The following is a 21,511-nucleotide window of genomic DNA, read 5'->3' on the forward strand; positions in this document are numbered from 1 at the left end:
CCTCGTCGAGATCAACATTCCTGAATTTTTGGTGGATTTTTAGACAATTTTTCCAAAACTCAATTTTCCAGCACGAATTTTTATGTAATTTTTGACTTTTATCGAACACCGTCGAAAATTATCTAAAATGATTTTTTACAGATTTCAACCTCCAGGATTTATTTTGTGTTTTATATCTTTGAAAATTTCTATCGTTTTTCCAGATTCGCCAAAATAAATAGCATATGACAATATTTAGAAATATGTACGAGTATTTAAAAAAATTATTTTGAAAATGAATACGTGCATAATCTTAGTCCCGGACCATCAACAAGCTATATTTTTTAATTTAACTTGCCGAGATACACATTCTAGAGTTTTTGGTGTCTTTTTAGGCAACTTTTCCAAAGCCCAATTTTTCAGTATGAAATTTTATGAAATTTTTGGACTTTTTTGAACACTATCGAAAATGATCCAAAAACAGATTTTGCAGATATCAAGCTCCAAAATTTACTTTCGGCTTCATTTCTTCGAAAATTTCTATTTTTCATGAACCGGCAAAACTAAATATGTCAATTTTTAGATTTTTTTAAAATTTGACTTTGAAAACGAAAGCCTGGAGATCTTCATCCGAGACCGTGCACACGTAATTTTTTCGAATTATCTTGTCATAATTTTTGTTCCACAATTTGTGGTGAATTTTTAGGCAACTTTTCTAAAAGCTCAATTTTTCAAGCACCGTCGAATATTGCCTAAAAATTTTTTTTATAGATTTCCACCTCTAGAATTTATTTTTGGTTTTATTTCTAAAAAAGTTAGTACCACTTTTTTTACGAAAGCCCAATTTTTCAATATGAGATTTTATGAAATTTTTGACTTTCACTGTCGAAAAATATATAAAGGAGTTTTTTTCCGGATGTCAAGCGCCGAAATTTACTTTCGGCTTCATTTCTTCGAATATTTCTACTATTTTAATAATACATACTCCTACATATCTTTATTTTAATTTATAGGCGTTCTCATAAAAATTAAAATTCGCAAAATCTAGAGCAGAGTGAACTAAAATCAAAATCATATGCAAAATATAAAATGAAGAGTGCTATTTTTGGAAAAACCTTTGAGCGCTTGAGATCTGTTGGACATGTAGATTTGGAAATTTTTATGTTGCCTTTGAAACTATCATCATTTTTGGACAACCACTGTAATTAATACAAGATGATTGTAGAATACTTTTGACCGTTGAAAAAACGTGAACATAAAAATGAAAAAAAGACTACTTGACACAAGACAATAATTATATGATAATTTCCTGTATTTGGGTTTATGATTGGAAATATACAAAATGTGTTGATCTCATCGACGAAAAAATATTTCGAACTCCCGAGCCCTGTTAATCTCGGTAGTGAAAGTGCTCGAATATTTAGTTAACGCAATTTCGTCTAATCCAATTGCAGTCCAGCTTAGTGCATTGAAACAATTTGCGCGCTTCATTACTGTTGCAGTTCCGTTCTGCTGTAAACAATTCTATTAAATTATACAAATTCGGGTCAATTTAGTGCAATTTGGATCAATTCAGTGAGTCGTGTAGGCATTAGTCCAAGACTGGCCCCCACCACACGTGACTGAGAAAAAACCCCATCCCAAAATACCCTTAGTGTGAAACTCCTCGACAAAGGGGTGCATTTTGTATGGCGTGGTCACCTCCAGATGCATCGCCCCCGGCGAACCTGGGGTAGGTACGATAAAAGCGGCGTTATCTCCTCCCGTTGCAAATTTAAAATGTTCATTAGCGATAGCGTGCCCGGTCCCCATGATGAATCGTTCTCCGGTTCCGCCGAAACAAAAGAATATATCTCTTGGCTGCCCAATATCTTAATTAAAGTCGCCGATTTATTCCCCTCGGCAGGGCACACGAGTCGCTTTGTCTAACAGCGACAAAATGAAATGTAACACAGAAAGTGTGCTTTCTTCTCCTGCTCCCAGATATAGGAGAAGAAAATAAAAGAGCGTGTTCGTTAAATTACACAATTTAAAAGTTCGTTTCGTGAAATGAATAAGTAAGTGCGGTGGAACCGAAGTCATTTCCATCGGGGATGGCGACGTCGTCGGCGTCATTTGTTTTTATCAGTCGTCCCGGAGGGACACACGGCGGTGCTGCAGATGCTGCGATAACGAATAGACGAAGAGATGTGCTCGCTTCGGATGGTCCTGTAATGACCGAGGCGAAGCGCACTTTCCGCCATTTCCACAATTTCAAAGTGGAAACAGCGGACGGCATTCCGGTAAGTGGTACTACAGGACGGGTTTCGACAAAAATGCCGACGAAATCTCCGAACTTTCCAACTGGGTTGCGGCAAGTGATGCTGATGTACGGTCCTGAGACTTCTCACCCTCTGGACAAGAGTTCCATATATATACGACTAGAAATTCTCAATCCCCACGTGGTCTTCATACATCGTGATAATTTTTGTTCCTCACCTTGCATCAACATTTTGCAATTTCAGAAAGATTTAGAGTGACCGACACTTGTAGGCACCTTAGTAACACAAGACAATGCATTTTACTCTCCCATTTCCGTCGGTCTGTCTGTTTGTCTATATATATGTGTATATCTGTCTGTCCGTCTGCGGTCTGTGTCAATTTCTGTTAGACAAATAATAATCACTGAATCGATTGTTGTGAACTTTATATGAGTATTATGAATATCACGTAGATGGTAAAATGCTAACCATCCCCACTAACAATGTAATGACGTTCAAAGTTAGACTTACTCAATGGGTACGTCTCCACTGGAGAGCAACTCTCACGAGAGTTCTGATTTTGATTTTATACCATCTTTAATCTTAGTTGTCATTTCAAATTTCAAAGGTCTATTATTGCAATGATTGTATAAAATAACATAGCTCTAGACGTGTAGTCTATGAATCCGTGTTGAGATATTCAGCTTTTTGGAAAAAATCAACATTTTTGCGATTTAATTTGGAATCTCTAAAACCGATTGCTTTGAAATCTTGCAAAAGTTATCATAACCATGGCAAATTTTTAGTCAAAACATTTTTATCCCCCTAAAAAATTGATGACGTCATTTCAAAATTTTGCCGGATAAATCCTATTTAAAATGTGCAAACTATGAAGAGTCTTATGTCTTTTTATTAGTGCATTTATATTTTTTTGAATTGCTTATCACACAAAATAATTAAAAAATGCATATACTTTTTTGATTGATTAAATTAGAAAATTGATTAAATTAGAAATGGCTCATTCCATATTCCCGAAAATTTGGGAATACAATAAAATTCTGTTATTATTACTATTACACTGTAGCTATCCAAACTGATACGTGTTCCTACAAAAATCTTGATGACTTGATCACAAAATTTTGTAAAGAAAAAACTCATTTAAAGCATACGCGTAGCATGGATTTTTTTACAGATTTCGACCCCCAAGATTTATTTTCGGTGTCATTTTTTCGAAAATTTCTACCATTTTTTCAGAATCGCCGAAATAGCATGTGTTAATTTTTTGAAATATTTAAAAATTTTACATAAACAATCGTTGTCCGGGATCATCAAATTATGTTTTTTGATTTAGCTTGTCGCTATCTACGAGTGTATTCCAGAATTTTTGGTGAATTTCAGTGGACAACAAGAAATTTGCCACAAAGATCTTAATTGCAAAAATGTATTCGTTTTAGGCTACTACTAAATTTGGTAAAAGCTTTAAAAAAATCTAGTTGTTTTCCTATAAAAGAAAAATTTTTAATTGTGTTCACTTTTGTATTTACTGTTAAATAACTTTCATTGTATTATTTAGTGTTTCAACTTCAAAAGATAATGTTAAATAAACGTTTTTATTTGAGAGATTTTTAAAATATCAGGCAGATTTTTAGTCAATTTTTCCAAAAGCTCAATTTTTCAATTTTATGAAATTTTTGACTTTTTCGGGCACGCTGAAAATTATCCAAAAGGAATTTTTGCAGATGTGACGCTTCAAAATATACTTTCGGCTTCATTTTTTCGAAAATTTCTACTATTTTTCAGGAATCGCCAAAATTAAATATGACAATTTTTAGAAGTTTTTAAAAATTTGACTTTGAAAACGAAGACCTCGAAGATCTTCATCCGAGATCGCCAACAAGCTATATTTTTAGAATTATCTTGTCAAAATCTATGTTTCACAATTTTCGGTGAATTTGTAGGCAACTTTTCTAAAAGCTCAATTTTTTAAAATGAAATTTTATGAAAATTTTGTGTTTTTCGAGCATGGTCGAATAGTATCTAAAAAGATTTTTTTAAGATTTCGACCTCTAGAACTTATTTTTGATATCGTTTTTAAGAAAGTTCCTACCACTTTTCAAGAATTGCCAAATGAAATACGGCAGTTGTTTGGATGTCTTAAAAATATGAACTTAAAAACTAATATACCTCGAAAACCTTAGTCCGGGATCATTGACGCGTTGTCTTTCGAATTATCTTGTGGAGATGTATATTCCAGAATTCTTGGTGAATTTTTTTGCAATTTTTCCAAAAGCTCAATTTTCCAGAATGAAATTTGATGGAATTTTTGAATTTTTTCGAGCATTGTCGAAAATTATCCAAAGGAGTTTTTTTTGCAGATGTCAAGTTCCCAGATTTACTTTCGGCTGAATTTCTTCTAAAATTTCTAATATTTTTCAGGAATCGCTAAAATTTAATATGGCAATTTTTAGAATTTTTTAAAAATTTGACTTTGAAAACGATTACCTCGAAGATCTTCATCCGAGATCGTCAGCACTTTTCTAAAAGCTCATATTTTTACAGATTTCAACCTCTTGAATTTATTTTTGGTTTCATTTCTAAGTTCGTACCACTTTTTAGGATTCATGAAATGAAATTTTTCCAAAAGCTCAGTTTTCCAATAAGAAATTAGAAACTAAATCAAATTTTATATTTTTTCGAAAAAGCTGGATATGTACTTCAGGGGCGAGAGAAGTTCTGTCGAAATAACGTTCGACCAATTTTCTACATCAACCTCGTTTTTCTGTCAATAATTGTCGTAATCTTGTGTTTACAACTAGACGGTAAGTTTTGACATAACAGCTTGTTTTCGAGTTGAAATTTTTCCTTAATCAGTTTGTTCAGGAGCATTATGCCAGCTGATCTCTCGAGTTGTTTTCTAGACGATTTAGATATCTCCAGACATCAGTAACCATGAGCCCCATCCAAACACGTGAATTTTAGAGGAAATTTAGTTTTCTGTTCGAGCGCGTCCTCGTCGGTCATTCGTAACCGTCTTCCAGAAACGTTGATGTGGATTGTTGAAAAGTTTCCACCGAGTTTAGAAAGTAGTAGGTCCTCGTTGGCCGTTCCATCTTAATCCATCGGGCAGTGGATGAACTATGTCGACAGCTAGTACTAGTTTTCCTGGTTGGAGGTAATTTTCGTGATTCGTTTCCGTGCGCGCGTTATTTGTTCAAGATTTACGGGAGCGTTCGGGATAAAGCGTCTTAACAAATTGGCTCTGGCGAGTAATAAGTTAAAAGTTGGTTCAATAATTTTATCAGATGCAGCTCAAGTTCGAGGCGTTCCATTGAGGGAGGGCGATAAAGGGTTCACATACAAGTGTCGCGCAGCTCGTGGCGCGTCGAACCGTGGACTGTTGTTCCATCGGCCCAGGGCCCTTTGTCATCCACGAAGTTGTTATCACTGTTATCGGGCGCTAAGACGGCGCCGAGATCTACCGGCACCTCCGCTTAATTAAACCCGAGAACGACAATACCGACCGTATCAGATCTCAAGACGACAAAAGACCAAGCAGAACCTATTTATTAAACCGGCGAACTATTATAACGATAAGTTTCCCCGAGACTTGTTGTTATGTTGATGACGCGCTGCTCTGATACTTTGAATTTCAAATTGGTTGGGGTGGTTCGGTGTTTTTTACGCGGCGACGATTGGAATTACAAAACGAGCCCTCGCGTTGCCATTGTCGGGTCTCACTCCCGTTGTAATGGAAAATAAGCGGGCCCCATGGTCGGCGGCAGCCAGGGTCGGAGCTAGAAGAATTGTCGGCACACCACAAAAATAGCGATTTCTAAACATCGTCCAAAACCATCGTTGCAAGCTGCAAAAAATTACTAAAATATGCAAGAAATAAGTACATATAAACAAAACATGCAAGAAAAATTACTTTGTTTTTGCACATCAATATTTTATATCTATCATTTCTCACAACACATATAACTTAGGTAATACATATTTGGACTTAACTAGACACTTACAAATTAAATCTAACCAAGTCGGTGTATTATATTACTCTATTAACTAGCTATTTTATTGACTAACTTAGTTACTCTCTTGAAAAATATTATTATTTACATTTATTATATGTTTTTCTAGATTTTCCATTTTAAAATGAATGATTGAATGTTTCCTCTTCATTTTTGGCTGTATTAGTAGAAAAAATTTCTCGTATTGATGTTTGAGTTACACTGGTTGAGTTCCTTTTTTCACAATTGTAAAAAATATCTTAAAAGGATCCCAACTGTTTTGTAGGCAGGAAAAGCCCGATTTCTTTCAAACCTGGCTACGGCCCTGGCGCTACCGGGGTGGAGGCCATACATCACCGGGGCGATATCGAGATGCACATCGGAGATACGGTGTCGTCGCCATCGTCTTGACTTTCTTTCGGAGATGATATGTGCGTGTCGCATGGCCGATCGAATCACAGCATAAGGACACTCGACAATGAGTGTGCTCGACGGCGGAAGCACCTCGTTTGGGGACCCGCCGGAGGAGAGCCGATCGAATTATCTCGACACGATGTCGAACGGTCCAGTCCTTTAAGGAAAGATCGAAAATGACTACACGACTCGTTAAGATTCCGCATTCTCGCAGAATCGCTTCCTGGATGGCTACTTACAATTGCAGATAAAGGAAAAGTCGAAACAAATCTGGTGCTGAACGATCCAACGAGAGGCTTTCACTGTGTCGTTCGGTGTTTCTTCCACGAGAGATCAAATTGCCTCTAAACGGCAGCTGATTTAGTTCTGGCTTCACCGTTCCATATATTCCTACTTCCTGTACTGTACTATTTCAAAAATGGAATGTAAATTCGAACTACAAACCAGTCAGGATGTTTTTAGACAAAATAACCAAATTACTACACTCTGACGGTATATGGTTGAACACGATTCTTTGTTTACGTACCTCCATAGGTAACACCGGGGGCAATAAATTTAAATTTCCCACATTCGCTACAAATTGACACCGTATGCTACCGATTAGCTCCACAGCCCCCATATTTCCTCTCCACCTCTTCCCAACGGGTCATTCCAACATTTGTGCCACAGCTGTCAGTTTAAGGTGGTAAAAAAGTCAAAGGGCAGCTCACTGTATCGCTAATACATTCATTTTACCTGTCTTTGGCGAAGAAAAAACCCCTGGCGCGAGAGCGTCGTTGACGGAATTAATCTAGTTGGCGCGATGTAATCAGAGGCCATTATCACCCCGGGTATTTGGTTAAAAAAGCAATAGCCGCCCCACAATTACGTCGTAATGGGCCGTAGTCTCTTCCTTGATCAACACATAACAATCGCGAACCCTCGGGATCGCGTAATTCCTCCAGCCTGCGTTATTAAGCTTCTTAGATGGATGGACGCATCGCACAATGGGTGGAAAACGCTCTCGCTACCTGGAAGTAAAATAACCATACTTTCAACAAAAGCAGCCAAAGGAACGACACAAAAAAGTAAAACTATTTCTATTCTTTTTTTATGTCGCCGGCCGCTGTACCACTGCGTCGACTGTAATAATAATGACAATAATATGATTGTGTTCATAGATACGACTGGAATAACAAAGTTGCCTTTGTGAATTTATTAAATGAGTTGGATCTAATTCTTTTTTAACAAAATAACAATGTTTAATTGAACGTTTAAAACAGATTCTTCTTAAAGTAAAAAATCACAACGTGCATTGACCATTACGAGGAAAGGCTAGAGAATAAAAGGATTCTGAGTTCACAAAATATTCTGTTGTTGAATTTGTCTTTCCTGTTATATGCCAATTTTTCAAAGAAGCGGGATTTATTAGGCTGCACTTCAGGGGAGAGGGAAGTTCTGTCGAAATAACCCTCGACCAATTTTTTTAAGCCGAGTTTACTTTCAACCAGGATTTTTTTAAGTGTTAATTTGCCAAAGTTGAATTAGATACCTGTTACATCCTACTACCCAGATAAAAAAAAGATGAAATAAGAAGTTAATTATTTAAATCGTCAACTCCTTGCGCGTTTTTGTTGCCTTTTCTGGTGTCCTCCACGTAATAACTGCGTGAAATTGATAATTGGCGTTAGCAATTTAATTTGTTGTGGGCTTGGAATTAAGGCAGACTTATACAGTTGTAGGTTTGCCAAGTTCACTTTGAGCAAAAAAACCGAGTTATACTAAAATTGTGCAATACAATAGATTTACAAAAATATGGATCTAACCATGTTTATAGCGCTTATATTGATGGAATAATAAAATGTAAAGGGAGTGTCTCTGATTTATTATTTCTCAAGTTTGCTGCAACTGTATAAGCGGCACTTTAAATTTATTGTTCTTCTATGCTAGCTGAAGGTACACGATGATGATAATTTTTTGTCCCTCAGCTTAGTTGCTTTTCATTAAAATACTTGGTATTGAAAAAAATCTTCCCTAGAATACCAAATTTTTCTTTGAATCTAAATCTTTTAGTATCATTTAAGCGTCGTAATCGACAAAGTGGTAGACAGAATGAAAATTTTTTTTGACTTTTTCAATTTTGACTCTTCAAAGTTGATAATATTTCTATTTCTCGGTTCTCGCGATTTCGTTTGCCAGGTCGAGGTCTTCACAGCTCGGCCCCCGGGTCCATCATTATCTAATTGACGCGTTTTCTGTCGGACATCTCGTCATCTGCGTGTTTCTCGCGAGATGCATGTCTCAAGTCCATAACCGCCACATCACACCCCGGCCGGCCCTCGCTAAGTGCAGGGACGGACAGCGGGCGCACGCGACTTTATTTATTGCGCGAATTTCGCAGTGAAAAGGGTTCCGTCGCTGTCACGGGGTGAAAAGTACGGCCGCCGTGACAATGACACGCCGTCCCCATCAAATATTGACGCGCCAAGGAGGTGGCGTGCCGTACATTTTTAATTAGTCCGAGTGACGTGGAGCGGAGCGATTATGCAAATTCCGGTGTCAGCGCGCTGCCGTACCAACCGAAATCAAATTTTCCGCCCCATTGAATCTGAATGCGATTAAGAGAAGAGCTATCGCAATCGGGGGCGGCGACTAGTGCCGATGATGTCCTGGTGGGCCCTGCAGAATACCAACCCGCGATTACAGCGGCATGGTTACGTCCAAATCTTAATCAACATCCAGATTGTTTGCGGCCCCGGAAGGCCAAGGAAGGCGAGTTTTAACATCTCGAAAGTGCGATTTTTGAATGCTTGAAGTTCGTTAATGAGGCGGCTTCAAAATTTGGTTTCTATGTCGAAAATCAACCTCATTGCTATCGTGGAGTTGACGAATAGAGTAACAGAAGTTTGTTGAATTGTTGTGTTTATCTTCAAACCATTGTAACTTCGGTTCATTAATTTTTAGCGGCAGTTCCATGATCAGTTTTTCAATTGGGCGTCATCGCTTTATTCAATGCAGCACATAAATTACGTGCAATTTCAATTCAACACTGATAATGATGCATTTTGTGAAGAGGTGGCAAAAGCCTGTATTGTTTGTATCATTATTTATAGACATTTTACGCTTACTTGTATGTACTTAAAAGATTAGATTTCTAAGTCTTTGTTTTTTGTCAACTCACAAAGATTCATTTTGGCGTCTTCTTATTTAATTGTTATTTTCCCATAATGTAGAAGATATGGTTGTGAACAATGTAAGTGTACTCGTCAACGGCCCATGTTACTTGTTGGAACATTATGATTCTTTTTAATTGCAAATTCAAAACCAGAAACCACAAGTAATATTGTTGATATGAAATTTAATTTAAACTCGTCTTTTTTGCATTTACGCCAATGGAACAAGAATGACTACGGATTCCAGCTATTTTATGACGTGTTTCTTTTATAACGTGTAACAACAATATTAATAGAGCACTAAAAGTGGGACTAAACACCGACAAATCGCATAGGCTAGTTTTTTTTAGTCTAAAACAAACAACAAAAAATAGCGCATTTTATGTTTTCAGATAGCAGGTATGATTTCAATGATATCAACCAAAAATAATGCATGTATTTTAGATGAGATAACACAGATATACGTAGTAGATATCCCTATGGTAAATTTTATTTTGCTTAACAATTTTAGGTGATAATTAGTTAATGACCTAGTTCAAGTTGATGATTTTTAGATCAGTGGTATAAATACAAATAATAGAGAACCTATTATGCGTCTTTGTGGGATGCCAGCTTTTATTTTTCCAAATTTGAAATATAAATTACATTGTTCCTCTTAACACTTAACTCGTTGTGGCCTGTTTAAAAAGTAAAATTTTTTTGGCTCTAGTGGCATGCCACCACTGTCGTACCTAAGTTTTCGAACAAAACGATACCAAAAGCCTTCTGTTCAGCTCATTTTTCTAAAAATAAGAAAAGTTTTTGAATTTCAAATTAAATTCAACATTTTTATGTATTTTGAATTTCAAAACTGAAAATTCCTATTCGTATAATATATTCATTGTCAGACTAACAATCTGTTTTGTACAGAATTTTTATCAGGTTCTAAATCTACACTCACCTTTGAGGTGGGACTTCAAATCAATTAGAAAAATTTGATTTTAGAAAATTTTTGTTTCGCTTAAAATAATGTTCATCCAGCAAAAATTGGTCAGTTTTCCATGGAATATTCCATAAATGCTAAATCTATACTAATTTTTACAAATGGTTTTCTTCATAAACTAGAACCAATGGACAACTCTCGCTTTTCAGGAAAATTTTAGTTCTCTAATAATAAGTTCAGTAATACCATTGTAAAAATAACGAATTTCTATAGAATTTTTATTAGATTATAAAAAAATCCAGTCAGAAATTTTTTATTTCGTTCCAAGTTCAAAATTCAAAGTAGCGTTAATCCAGTGAAAAAAGGTGATTTTTTTTGTAAAGAAACTATTTGAGTAATCGTGAGAAGACTAGAAAGAAAACTATATATAGGTATTAAGTAAAAAAGAAAGCCAAAGATTAAGCCCCGATCGCAATTGTGATGAATATTTCATTTTTTGTCGGACCAAGGGGCAGACCGTAATTGTAAAATCCATATTTCCCTACAAAAATTTGTCATTTTGAATATTTTTAAAGTTTTTTGTTATGAAATGAAAACCAAGTATATTTAAAAAAAATAGGTAAAATATAAGCCCCGCCCACCCGCCCTATATCAATTGTGATGATTTTTTTATTTGTCATGAGCCACAAGGCGGAACTTAATTGCAAAATCTATATGTCTCTATAAAAATTTACCATTTTAAACATGTTTTATGTTTTTAGTTATGAAAGAAGACAAATTTATTAAAAAAAAAAGCAAAATATAAGCAATACAGTTGACCAAATCGTAATTTACCCTGGACCAGTAGTTCGTTTTTGGACGAAATAAATTTCTGTATTAATGGTTTTATAATGTAATCTATGTGACGAGGCGTCCCTGCTTTTTTGATCACAAAATACGGTGAACGAAGAATCAATATCGGAACAAATTTTGAACCAACTGACCTTTGGAAAGCTATTTGTTATTATTTTGTTGTTATGTCATCTACTTTGACTTGTCTTATCTCTTCTATATGTGCAGCACCAGACTAATAAATTATTATTATTACTATTATTATGTCATGCTCCAACACTCGCCATTAATTAGGTTTCGTCAATTTTATATTGTAGTGTTTAAAATGTGTCAATAGAGTATCATTTGAGTGTATGTCAATATGTGTCCGCAAAAATGTTGGTGGAAGCCCTTTTTCCCCCAAGACATTGCGATGCGGTAGTGGCGCAACATTAAATTAAGTCGGTCGTGGACAAGATAACAAGAATAGTTGGGAACAATTCGCACCCTCTGCGACGTTGGTGTCCGGGTCCCGGAGAAATCGTCTCGTGTAGCGAAGTCAGGTAATGCGGATTCCTGGAGGCTGCGTAATCCTGATCTCGTGGTGGAAATCTCCCGTTGACGAGCGGCTCGCGCACACAAGAGTATTTTATTAAGGTAACTGGTGTCGAATGTGTAATGCGCTATAAAGTTTATATCCCGGTCGTTACTCGGCCTTAACCGCAAATCCCGCGCTCCGTATCGTGTCTTTTACGGGCTGGGCAATAAGATAGCTCCAGAATGACCTCTCCGACGGGCCGAACGGCGTCGTCACTCCTCAGTCTCGCCGGGCCACTTGACGCCGAATTAAACTGATTCCGATGAGTTTTACATAGGGCGAACGGCGATTCCGTATCGATCTCCGCCCCCTCGTGCACGTAACGTAATTGTTGACATTGTCGAGCGCGGCCACAAAGGCGTCGTAAACCGCCGCCGCGCCGCAGCGAAAGAAACCCATTCTTAAGAAGCAACCTGAAATAATACGCGTACCCGTTTAAATTAATCATAAAACTTAGATAAATATATAACGGCGCGTTTGATCTCTTTGTGGGTGCGACAATTTTATAGTTCGTAAAGTCGAGACTCTAGGAAGTCGGTGTTTGTTTGCTGCTGGTCGGGGTGGGGCCGCTTTCGCTCTCTCGATTCAATGATCGCGGCTTCGAATCTATCAGTCCGCATTAGACTTACTTACAACTTTTCCCATATTTTAAGTCTAAAAGCACTCCGGCCTAATGCGGCCGCATAATAGCCTCCGTAATAAAGAGAGGCCAATCGATAAGTGCACCACCGCCCGATGACAACACACGATGACTTAAGGAAAACAACCATTCGCTTGATTGGAAAACTTACGGGTCTCGGCCAATGGTCAACCCCCAACAAATTAACAACTAGCTTTCATTTCATGATTTGTTTCCTATACACATACGTTACCATGCAGAGAAACTGATGAAGTTGCTGATATTACTCTAATGTTGTTACATGGAGAAATAGAACAAGTTATGTATTTATGGAAATCGAATCTTAAACTCACCAGCAGCAGCCTCCTTTTGTGCGAATTCTCGTGACTTGGTTGAAATATTAGTCTAGGAGTTTTCCCGATGTGTTATAACTTCATCTTTTATCATATTATTATAATGAAGACATTCGGCGCACTATGTTCTTATATTTCAAGGGAGGAAAAAAAAACAACACAGAAGACGATATAGACAGAGGCGGATGGGACCATCTGGAAATTGGTATTTTTCCAGAGGCGCCGGTGTCCGAATATATATACTTTTAAATTAACCCATCCGCCTCTGATCACATGACTCCAAGATTCTTTCAAATTGCTTCAAAAACATAATAAAGACTCCCAAAGATTCCTTCAAACTACTTCAAAAACAAAAAACGAAAGGTGTTCCCCAGATCTTTCAAACCACTTCAAAAATCAGGCACAAGAGGTCCCCGAGATTTTTTCAAACCACTTCAAAAACAAAACAAAAGGGGTGTCCGAGATTCTTTCAAACTATGTACTTCAAAAAACAGACACAAGGGGTCTCCGAGATTCTTTCAAACTACTTCAAAAACTAGGAACAAGGTGGCCCCGATATCTTCAAACTGCTTCAAAAACAAAATAAAAGGGTCCCCGAAATCCTTCAAACTACTTCAAAAACAAAACAAAAGGGATCTCTGAGATTCTTTCAACCTACTTCGAAAAACAGACACAAGTGGTCCTCTAGATTGTTCAAACTACTTCAAAAACCAGGCATAAGTGATCCCCGAGATTCTTTCAAATTATTTGAAAGACTAAGAATCATAGATGATACCATCTGGAATTTGGGAATTTTCCAGAGGCGCCAGTAGCCGTGGTACAACAGAGCGCTGATGCCCGAATCCAAATTTTATATACATACTTTAAAATAAAATAGAATTTAGGCTTTTCGGTGTAAATTTTTCTAGCACTGGTTCAGCAGGTTCGATCCATCCCTAAATATAGAAAATAAGTCGGAGTCCCTTTTAATTAAATTGGTTTTCATTCTCAGTTTTAAACAAAAAGGGCAGTGTACTGAAAAAATAATAATAATAATAATAATAATTAAGCAAGCCTAATTACAAGGAACTTAAGAGGCAATACAAAAAAAGACTCAATGATAAATTACTGGATAAATTAAAGAAACAAAACAAAGTAAAAAGCACCAAAAAAGGACAGACTTCAATAAAAATAACAACTGTAGTCAATTAATACAAAATAGAATTCAAAGAATCGAACCTAATATCCAAAATATGACCGATTTGATTGTAGTGCAACACATAACAGAAACTAGAAATTTACACAAAGTGCTAATTTTGCTTTAACCACAATAAACCACTGCATTTATATGCGGAACTGAGAGTTTAGATGATAACCATGGACAATCTATACAATTGTTTACTAAACGTGTATCCGAAAAATTAATAACTAGTGGAGTTCAAAAATTTACATTGATCTGGTGTAAATGGGAAACTATATTAATTAGCCGTCCATTTTCTAAATTATATTAATAAATTCTGTAAATTTTAGTAAATGGGATCATAAGTTCTAACTTACCATTATTATTATTACCTTTCTCATATTACTTGCAACGGACAATTAGAAAGGCAACTATAAATCCAGAGGCAATTTGACGATGATTTTTGTTAATCTCATGTTACTTGATACAATACCTAAACAAATCATGCGTAAGTTTATACCTTTAAAAGTGGAGTATTATCGAGACCATACATGTTTGTTATGAAAATAATCGAGCAAACAATATTGAATTGAAATATATTGTTTGTTATCGAATGAGATCCGGCTCGAAGGAGCAGTGTTTGATATCGAATGCGATCCGGCTCGATGGATCAGTATTTGTCAGCTCGACAACAAACATTGTGTCATCGTCTCGATATCAAACATTTGTATCTATTTTGAAGATTTTACTTTGCTGTAATAATTCTCAAGAGGGAAATGAAAAAACTTTTTATCTAAGTTTAAAGATAGTGAAAGATTAGATAACGAAAACTTAGCGCCGACACTTGACCGTGGTTTCGTTTTCGCACTAATAATAAGTTAGAAAAAAAGCGAATTTGCAAATATTCAGACAACTATTGACATGTGGTGGTACAACATTTGCCTAATATTCAGTTCTTGAAAGTATTGTCACTGAATCCGAAACATTATAACTTGAATTTGTGGCTGAACTTAGAAAGTTCAAACTTAAATGAAAGACTGATTTTGTCGAAAATTGGAAAGACAATATAAGAAATTTGCGAAAATGTAAACAAAGCACAATTTGCGTTGTTAAGCACAAATCAAAAAGATCACACGGTATAATTTTGCAGTTCTAGATCATCCATCTGAATTAATTATACTTCAATTATAAGTATGCCCGTATTATTTCATAAAAATGTTAATTGATATAAAACTAGAAGTTTTTATGGTCAAAGTTCGCAGAACACATTAGGTAATTAGTTTTCAGGATGTTAAAAATATACAAATTAAAGCTTCATTATCACTTTCATGTCATATATCACGACTGCAAAAAATTACGATCTTATCTAGTAATAGGCATAACGTTGTTCCCTATTTAAAATTATGTCCTGTTCGTACCCATTCAACTACTGTCACCAAAAACTAATCAAATGGACACATTGACACATACTTGGCATCTCCTCATCTTGTGAAGCAACGAGCGGCTGCTCAGGTTTTCTATTTATTGGCATGAATTTTTACATCAAATTCCTTCACGTATGATTTTATCTTTCCAGTAAACCGTGAGTCAACCACACCACTTTTGCGTAATGTTTGCAGAAACAATAATCATAAAAAAATTGGTGTTTATGATTCATGACGGTCGAACGCCGGAATGTGAAATTCTACCTTTATCAGAAAAAAAATTGTTTTTTTTTTTTCGAAAAACATCTCAGGATTACTTTTTGCGTTGTTGGTTAACCAAGAAAAAGTATTCCTGCAGTCAATAACACCGTCTGATCGTTCGTGTTATTAATCCATTAAATTATATATGCGATAATATATTTCGAACACGGTTGTACCAGTAGTGATTTGTATTGAATCCGTTTTGAGTAGGCTTCAATTTAATTCGAAATCTTATTTAACGCATCATCGACTTAAAAACGACTTACAATGTCTGCTAATTGAGTGCTTGCTGTAACTGCAAAGGTAATGAATTTTACAACTTGATAAAGAGTTGGATGTCTTTTACCTTAGCCGACTAGACGGCGCTATTGTTGTTTCAGACCTTTACCGGAATGTCAGTCTTCGCGTTCAGTTAAAAATTTCAACAAACGCCTTATTTGATCGTGTAAACGGAAATCAAAGACTGTAATGTGAATGAAGGTTTACTATTGGCTACTTAGCTACTGAAAACGAGCCGCCCATAAATCACCATAGTGGTTCAAATGGAGTGTAAACAATAGCAACAATAAGATCTTATTACATGCTGTATTACATGTTTAAGTGTAAATTTAATACCATAGAGAACGACTAAAATATATTGTTAGTTGTAGTGCATTTGCGAACTTTGTATTGTACATTGTACATTATTGTATATTATATTCGGCCATTTTTCACTATATGTATACCTGTTCTGATTAGTCCCAATACCGTAAAAAGTGAATTTGACTTCGTTGTCTTTGCGTCGATAATGCAGCAGCCGCTGACAACGCCGCTGGAGCAGAAGCAGCGTTTCTTTTCCGGGTTCCTGCTGGGCGAAGTGCTCGATACGTCTCTATCAAAACCGCACAAATCCGACAGTTTGTATATATCGCGGAGATGCCCGTCGAAGATAGACAAAGGCGTCCTCTCCCCCGACGGCCATTAAGCACAATGGAATACGGCTATTTATTTATTACCTCCACGTCCCGGCCTTTCACGACCACGCTGTACAACTCCACTCCCAACAATACCCAACAACTCGATCCAAGAAGCCTTCGAGCCACCGAGATGATGACGATACATTCAACTTGCGAAATTCCCACCGACCGAAACAGCGTACCAGACATATTTCTTAATGGATTTCAGACAACAGAATAGAATTTGTTATCGAAAGATCTCCAAATAAGCAAAGCACACAACGCACGTATCCATCATTAAGACTTCAATCCATCACATTCTTGTAACTCGACCCGTACTTCCACGAACGTGTAACGTCTCGTAAAAGGTCTGTTGTTACGCTCTTCTTGCCCGATCTTACAACTTATACTTACTGAGGTAAATGATTCTAATAAAGAACATCGCAACGTGTAATTTGATGCATATTCTTCACCTAACAACGTTTACACAATAACCTTCTATTTTTCCAAGCCGCTCGTTAACATTAAACATCTACTTTGATCTATTTCTGTAATGTTGTAATCGAGTTGACACAGACATAAAGGAAACCTCGACCATTTTTTATAATGGCGGCACAACAGAAAAGTTAAGTAAATGCAGACAATATTTTATTTAACAACTTTACTTCATCGACTGTGGAATTGCTTATACTGTATTGATTTTTCCTATGCTTAACGTCTTGTGTTATGCATCCATAATCCGTGAGATTCAACGTTATTTTAAATCTTCTCACCCAGTTTTATTCCCCAGCGTAAGCTAAGGAAGTATTGTATCCAGTGAAATTATAATAATAGTATTCGGAATATTTTGTTGGATTGAGGATTATTAATAATCCTTCAAATCAAACAAATTTCTACATGACATTCTTTCGATGTATAAACAGAAATAAACACTTGAGATTGCTATTAGCTAGTGCTGACGGATATTTTATTCCGGTAGTAATGTATTTTAAATATATTCTACATTGTTCGTACGGCGCAGGGTCTGCGGGGGTGTTATTTATGCCGCTGGTTTTTACTTTATAGAGGTTATTAAAAAACAAACATCGCAAATTCTAACTTTATAATTTTTCAAAGAAGCGAGATTTCTTTCTTTTCTATACTTATGGAGCTTCGTTGGGCGTTGTACATCGATCTCAGCGTACTAATGCCCTTAAGATCGGACAAGCGTATCCTGTCGACAGCCAATGACGACTGTTCGACCCCCATGTCACTCAGTTTGCTAAACACCATCTCAATATCCAATAATTGCAAGTGTGTTGACTCGATAATTGCCCCCTTCAGGTGCAAGGACACCCGTGGTCGAATGATCCGAAGGAATAACAGGACCGGCTCGGTAATTGCGAACGCGGTCCACGTTTTGTTTTCACTTCTCAAACGCATTTTTGGAATTCGCCGCGGCCGTTCTCGCGTCCAGCGCGTCCCAAAATGTCGATTCCGGCGAAGGGGGAAGACTTTGAGGCCGCGCTAGAACCGTTTGAGGGCCCCCGGCGCCGAGGAATGCCGCTCGGCATTATGACAACGCCACAGAGACCAGTTTTAGCGCAACCAGAAAAATGGAATGTTCAATCCCGTTCGGTCCAGGGACGTGCGGCAGGATTCTCCTCGCAGGAATCTCGAGCCGTCTCGCAGTAATATAAATTCGCAGCAGTGGCTGTTGAGTGCCGATAAAATTTTCTGTGAAATTTGCCACATATACGCCCCTGCGATGCTCCTGCTGCATTATTCCGCGACATTTGCATTCGAGCGCCATTTGAATGCTGATCTTAATTTGATGGAATGTCGGCGGGGGTTACGTTCGGCCCGATCGTATCGGCACAAACACCGTTTTGCACTACTCAAGAGACCGGATAAGGTGGCCGTCAGGTAGGCACTTTTAATTAAACCGGGTCTTTGACTCGCTGCGTAATTAACAAACAACCCTTATGAGATAAGTGAAATGATTTTTGAAATGAGGCGGCGGCCGAAAGGATCTACCGTAGGCAAAAAATAAATGAGCTGTGGCAGAAATGGGTGTGCCATGGTCATAAAGTTAGCACTGCGGATATGAAGGAAACACGCACACCGAGAATGCACCGAGCGATCCATTTTTTAAACAACGTGGCTATGGCCAAAATTAAAATTGAAAACCTCGGTCTGACGGCTGGAGCGAAAGCTCAAACAAAATTATGCGGACCAAAGAGAAGAAATCGAAAAGTATTTAACCATGGTTTAATTTATGTAGCGGTTCCACCACAGAAGAGACCAGCCCAGATTATTTGTTCCTACAGACAAAGACTTCTCGATTAAAAATTTGTCGCCTTTGGAGTACTGCAGTATGTTATTTTATAAAATTTAAATAAAATTTGCCATGCAAAATTTCGAAGCGACGTCATCAAATTGTTGATGCGATACAATATTATTAAAATACCTATAATGACAATGGTCAATCCACTAGTTTCGAAGATTAACTCTCTATCGACACAAATGGCAGACAGACACAACAGACAGGCATACAGACATATGGAAACGTGAAACCTAATTTTTTATACTCTAGAGATCATGAAACGTCGAGAAAACATGAATTATTATTTACCTTGTAAAGTAAAAATACGCCCTAACTTGCACGGGGTATTGGACGCTTCAGAGAGAGAGGGAACTCTCCAATCTTTTTAAACCAATTTTTTTAATGCGGTGTAATCTGTTATCATCTAATTTATCACCTTACCTGAATCATCATTTCACCCTATTTACCCTAGTGTTCCAAAAATGGATTTTAGACAATATTTGTTTTAGTCAATCGGGAAATTTCAACAAGGAAACGTCACGAGTTATAACTCCCTTTTTTCAGAAACTACAAAAATTCAATTCCAGGGAGCGAAAAAACCTACTCGGGATTATCATGAGCTGCCACTTTCACCCTACGAAAAAAAAAGACAGAAAAAATCCATTCTAACGGAACCGGTTTTACTCCTCCGGAAGTTGTGTATTTAATCTATTTTATTAATATTTTTGTATATATTTCGTTTTTTAGTTAATATAGATAGTGTGACAAAAGGTTCAACGGTTTTTTCTGTTTTTTTCCCGCTTGACCGGGAATTACAACTCGTGACATTTTGTTTTCAACAAAAAAAAAATCAATATTTGTGTTGTTGTTTATATATTTCTTTTCGCAAAACGTTGCGCCGGACTGGATAAGGCTTACCGTTTTTTTCTTCTCCCACGTGTCGGGAAAGCTAACCCCGGCGTAGCCTCGCGCTGCAGGGAAGCTCATTTATGGTCTTTGCTTTAATCAGTAATGAGATCACTTTTTCGGAATTGTTCAATCTCGAATTTAATCAGTCCGTCCTCCGTTACAATTATAGCACCAGGAAACTAAACAAGCCACATGAGTCTACAATGACTTGCATAATGTCTTCGTCGATTCTTAATTAAGTTAACATAATAATTTTCTAAACCGTATACAGTTACCTTCCTCGTTACAACTCTGCTTGAACTACAAAAAAAGTTCTCATGCAAATTTCACGGAATTAAATTAAATTGTGCACATTCACTGTAGATCATTTACTTGATTTCGCTAATCAGCGCTGTCGATTTTGTCTAACATTGTTATTCTCTTTGTTGCAGACGCCATGGGTAAGTGGTACAATCCTCCGCACTCCTTCCAGTCGACTGTCCCTCGCTACTAGGGGTCAGGTATGAAGTTGGCATTAACCGGGTATTTTTACAAGTGTTCTAGTTTAAAAGTCGTTGAATAGCATTTCTTGTTGTATACCGTGACCGTTGTTCCACAATAAAAAGTTGCTCTTGGAATTAAGCGAAATTGTGTTTATGTATGGTTAGAAAATGTCTTTTCTTCGGGCTAAGTGATGTGTTTAATTCGGTCGTATGTGTTCGTCGGGCGGAATTGATGGAATTTGCGAACGGGGCGTAACCGCTAAGGGTATAGGAGTTTAGGGGAGGCAATACGGTAACGTGTTGCAATTCCTGCGACCGAACCAAGACGTGTGGTGCATGAAGATCACTGAGATGGGATCACGTAATCTATTTGCGGCGGATCGGCGGTCGGTGGATGTGTGACGTGCACAGAAGCCCAAAACATACGTGTCACATCACGAAAAACTAGATTAATAGTAATAACGCCAAATAGGGATGGCCAAAAGTGTGCTTTGTCGCAAAAGATCTTGCCACTTGGACGACAAATGAAACATTATTTTACTGTTATGGATTTTTTCAAAAATCGCACTTCAATTCAAAGCTATAGGGCTTTTTGGCATTTGGACGTCAAGTGTACCGTCGATCGCTAATTGTTTTTCTCATTAGAGATATCGTCAAATTAAATATCATCTTTGCATCTTTTTTTTAACAAAATATGTGATGTATTATTTTTCTACTAGCAATAATCGTAACGAATTTATTTGAGACAGCGGAATACGTAGTATCAGTATATACATTTCAGATCCTAAAATTATGAACATAGGCCAAATTAGTTCTAATGGCTTTATTTCGAAACTCCAATAAATCACTGAAAAGCTCGGTACTAATAGTTTATAACCCTATGTCTTGAAGGGATGAAGTCATTTGGTCGGTCCATGTTCACTATTTCAGAGCTAGAAGTAT

General features: G+C 37.0%; 1 protein-coding gene across 3 annotated transcripts in view; it reads left to right on the top strand.

Annotated features, from left to right (window-relative positions):
- The window catches only part of LOC135133931 (homeobox protein homothorax), a 173,875-nt gene that overhangs the window by 81,567 nt on the left and 70,797 nt on the right, over positions 1-21,511 (top strand). For all 3 annotated transcript variants that reach the window (XM_064062492.1, XM_064062494.1, XM_064062493.1), the window contains one exon: positions 20,519-20,527. In XM_064062492.1, coding sequence (XP_063918562.1) covers positions 20,519-20,527 — 9 coding nt within the window. The remainder of the gene's footprint in view (positions 1-20,518; positions 20,528-21,511) is intronic.

This window comes from Zophobas morio, unplaced genomic scaffold (genome assembly GCF_036711695.1).
Source record: "Zophobas morio isolate AGI-343-1 ecotype UQ-CSIRO unplaced genomic scaffold, CSIRO_AGI_Zmor_V1 ptg000023l, whole genome shotgun sequence".
Taxonomy (NCBI): domain Eukaryota; kingdom Metazoa; phylum Arthropoda; class Insecta; order Coleoptera; family Tenebrionidae; genus Zophobas; species Zophobas morio.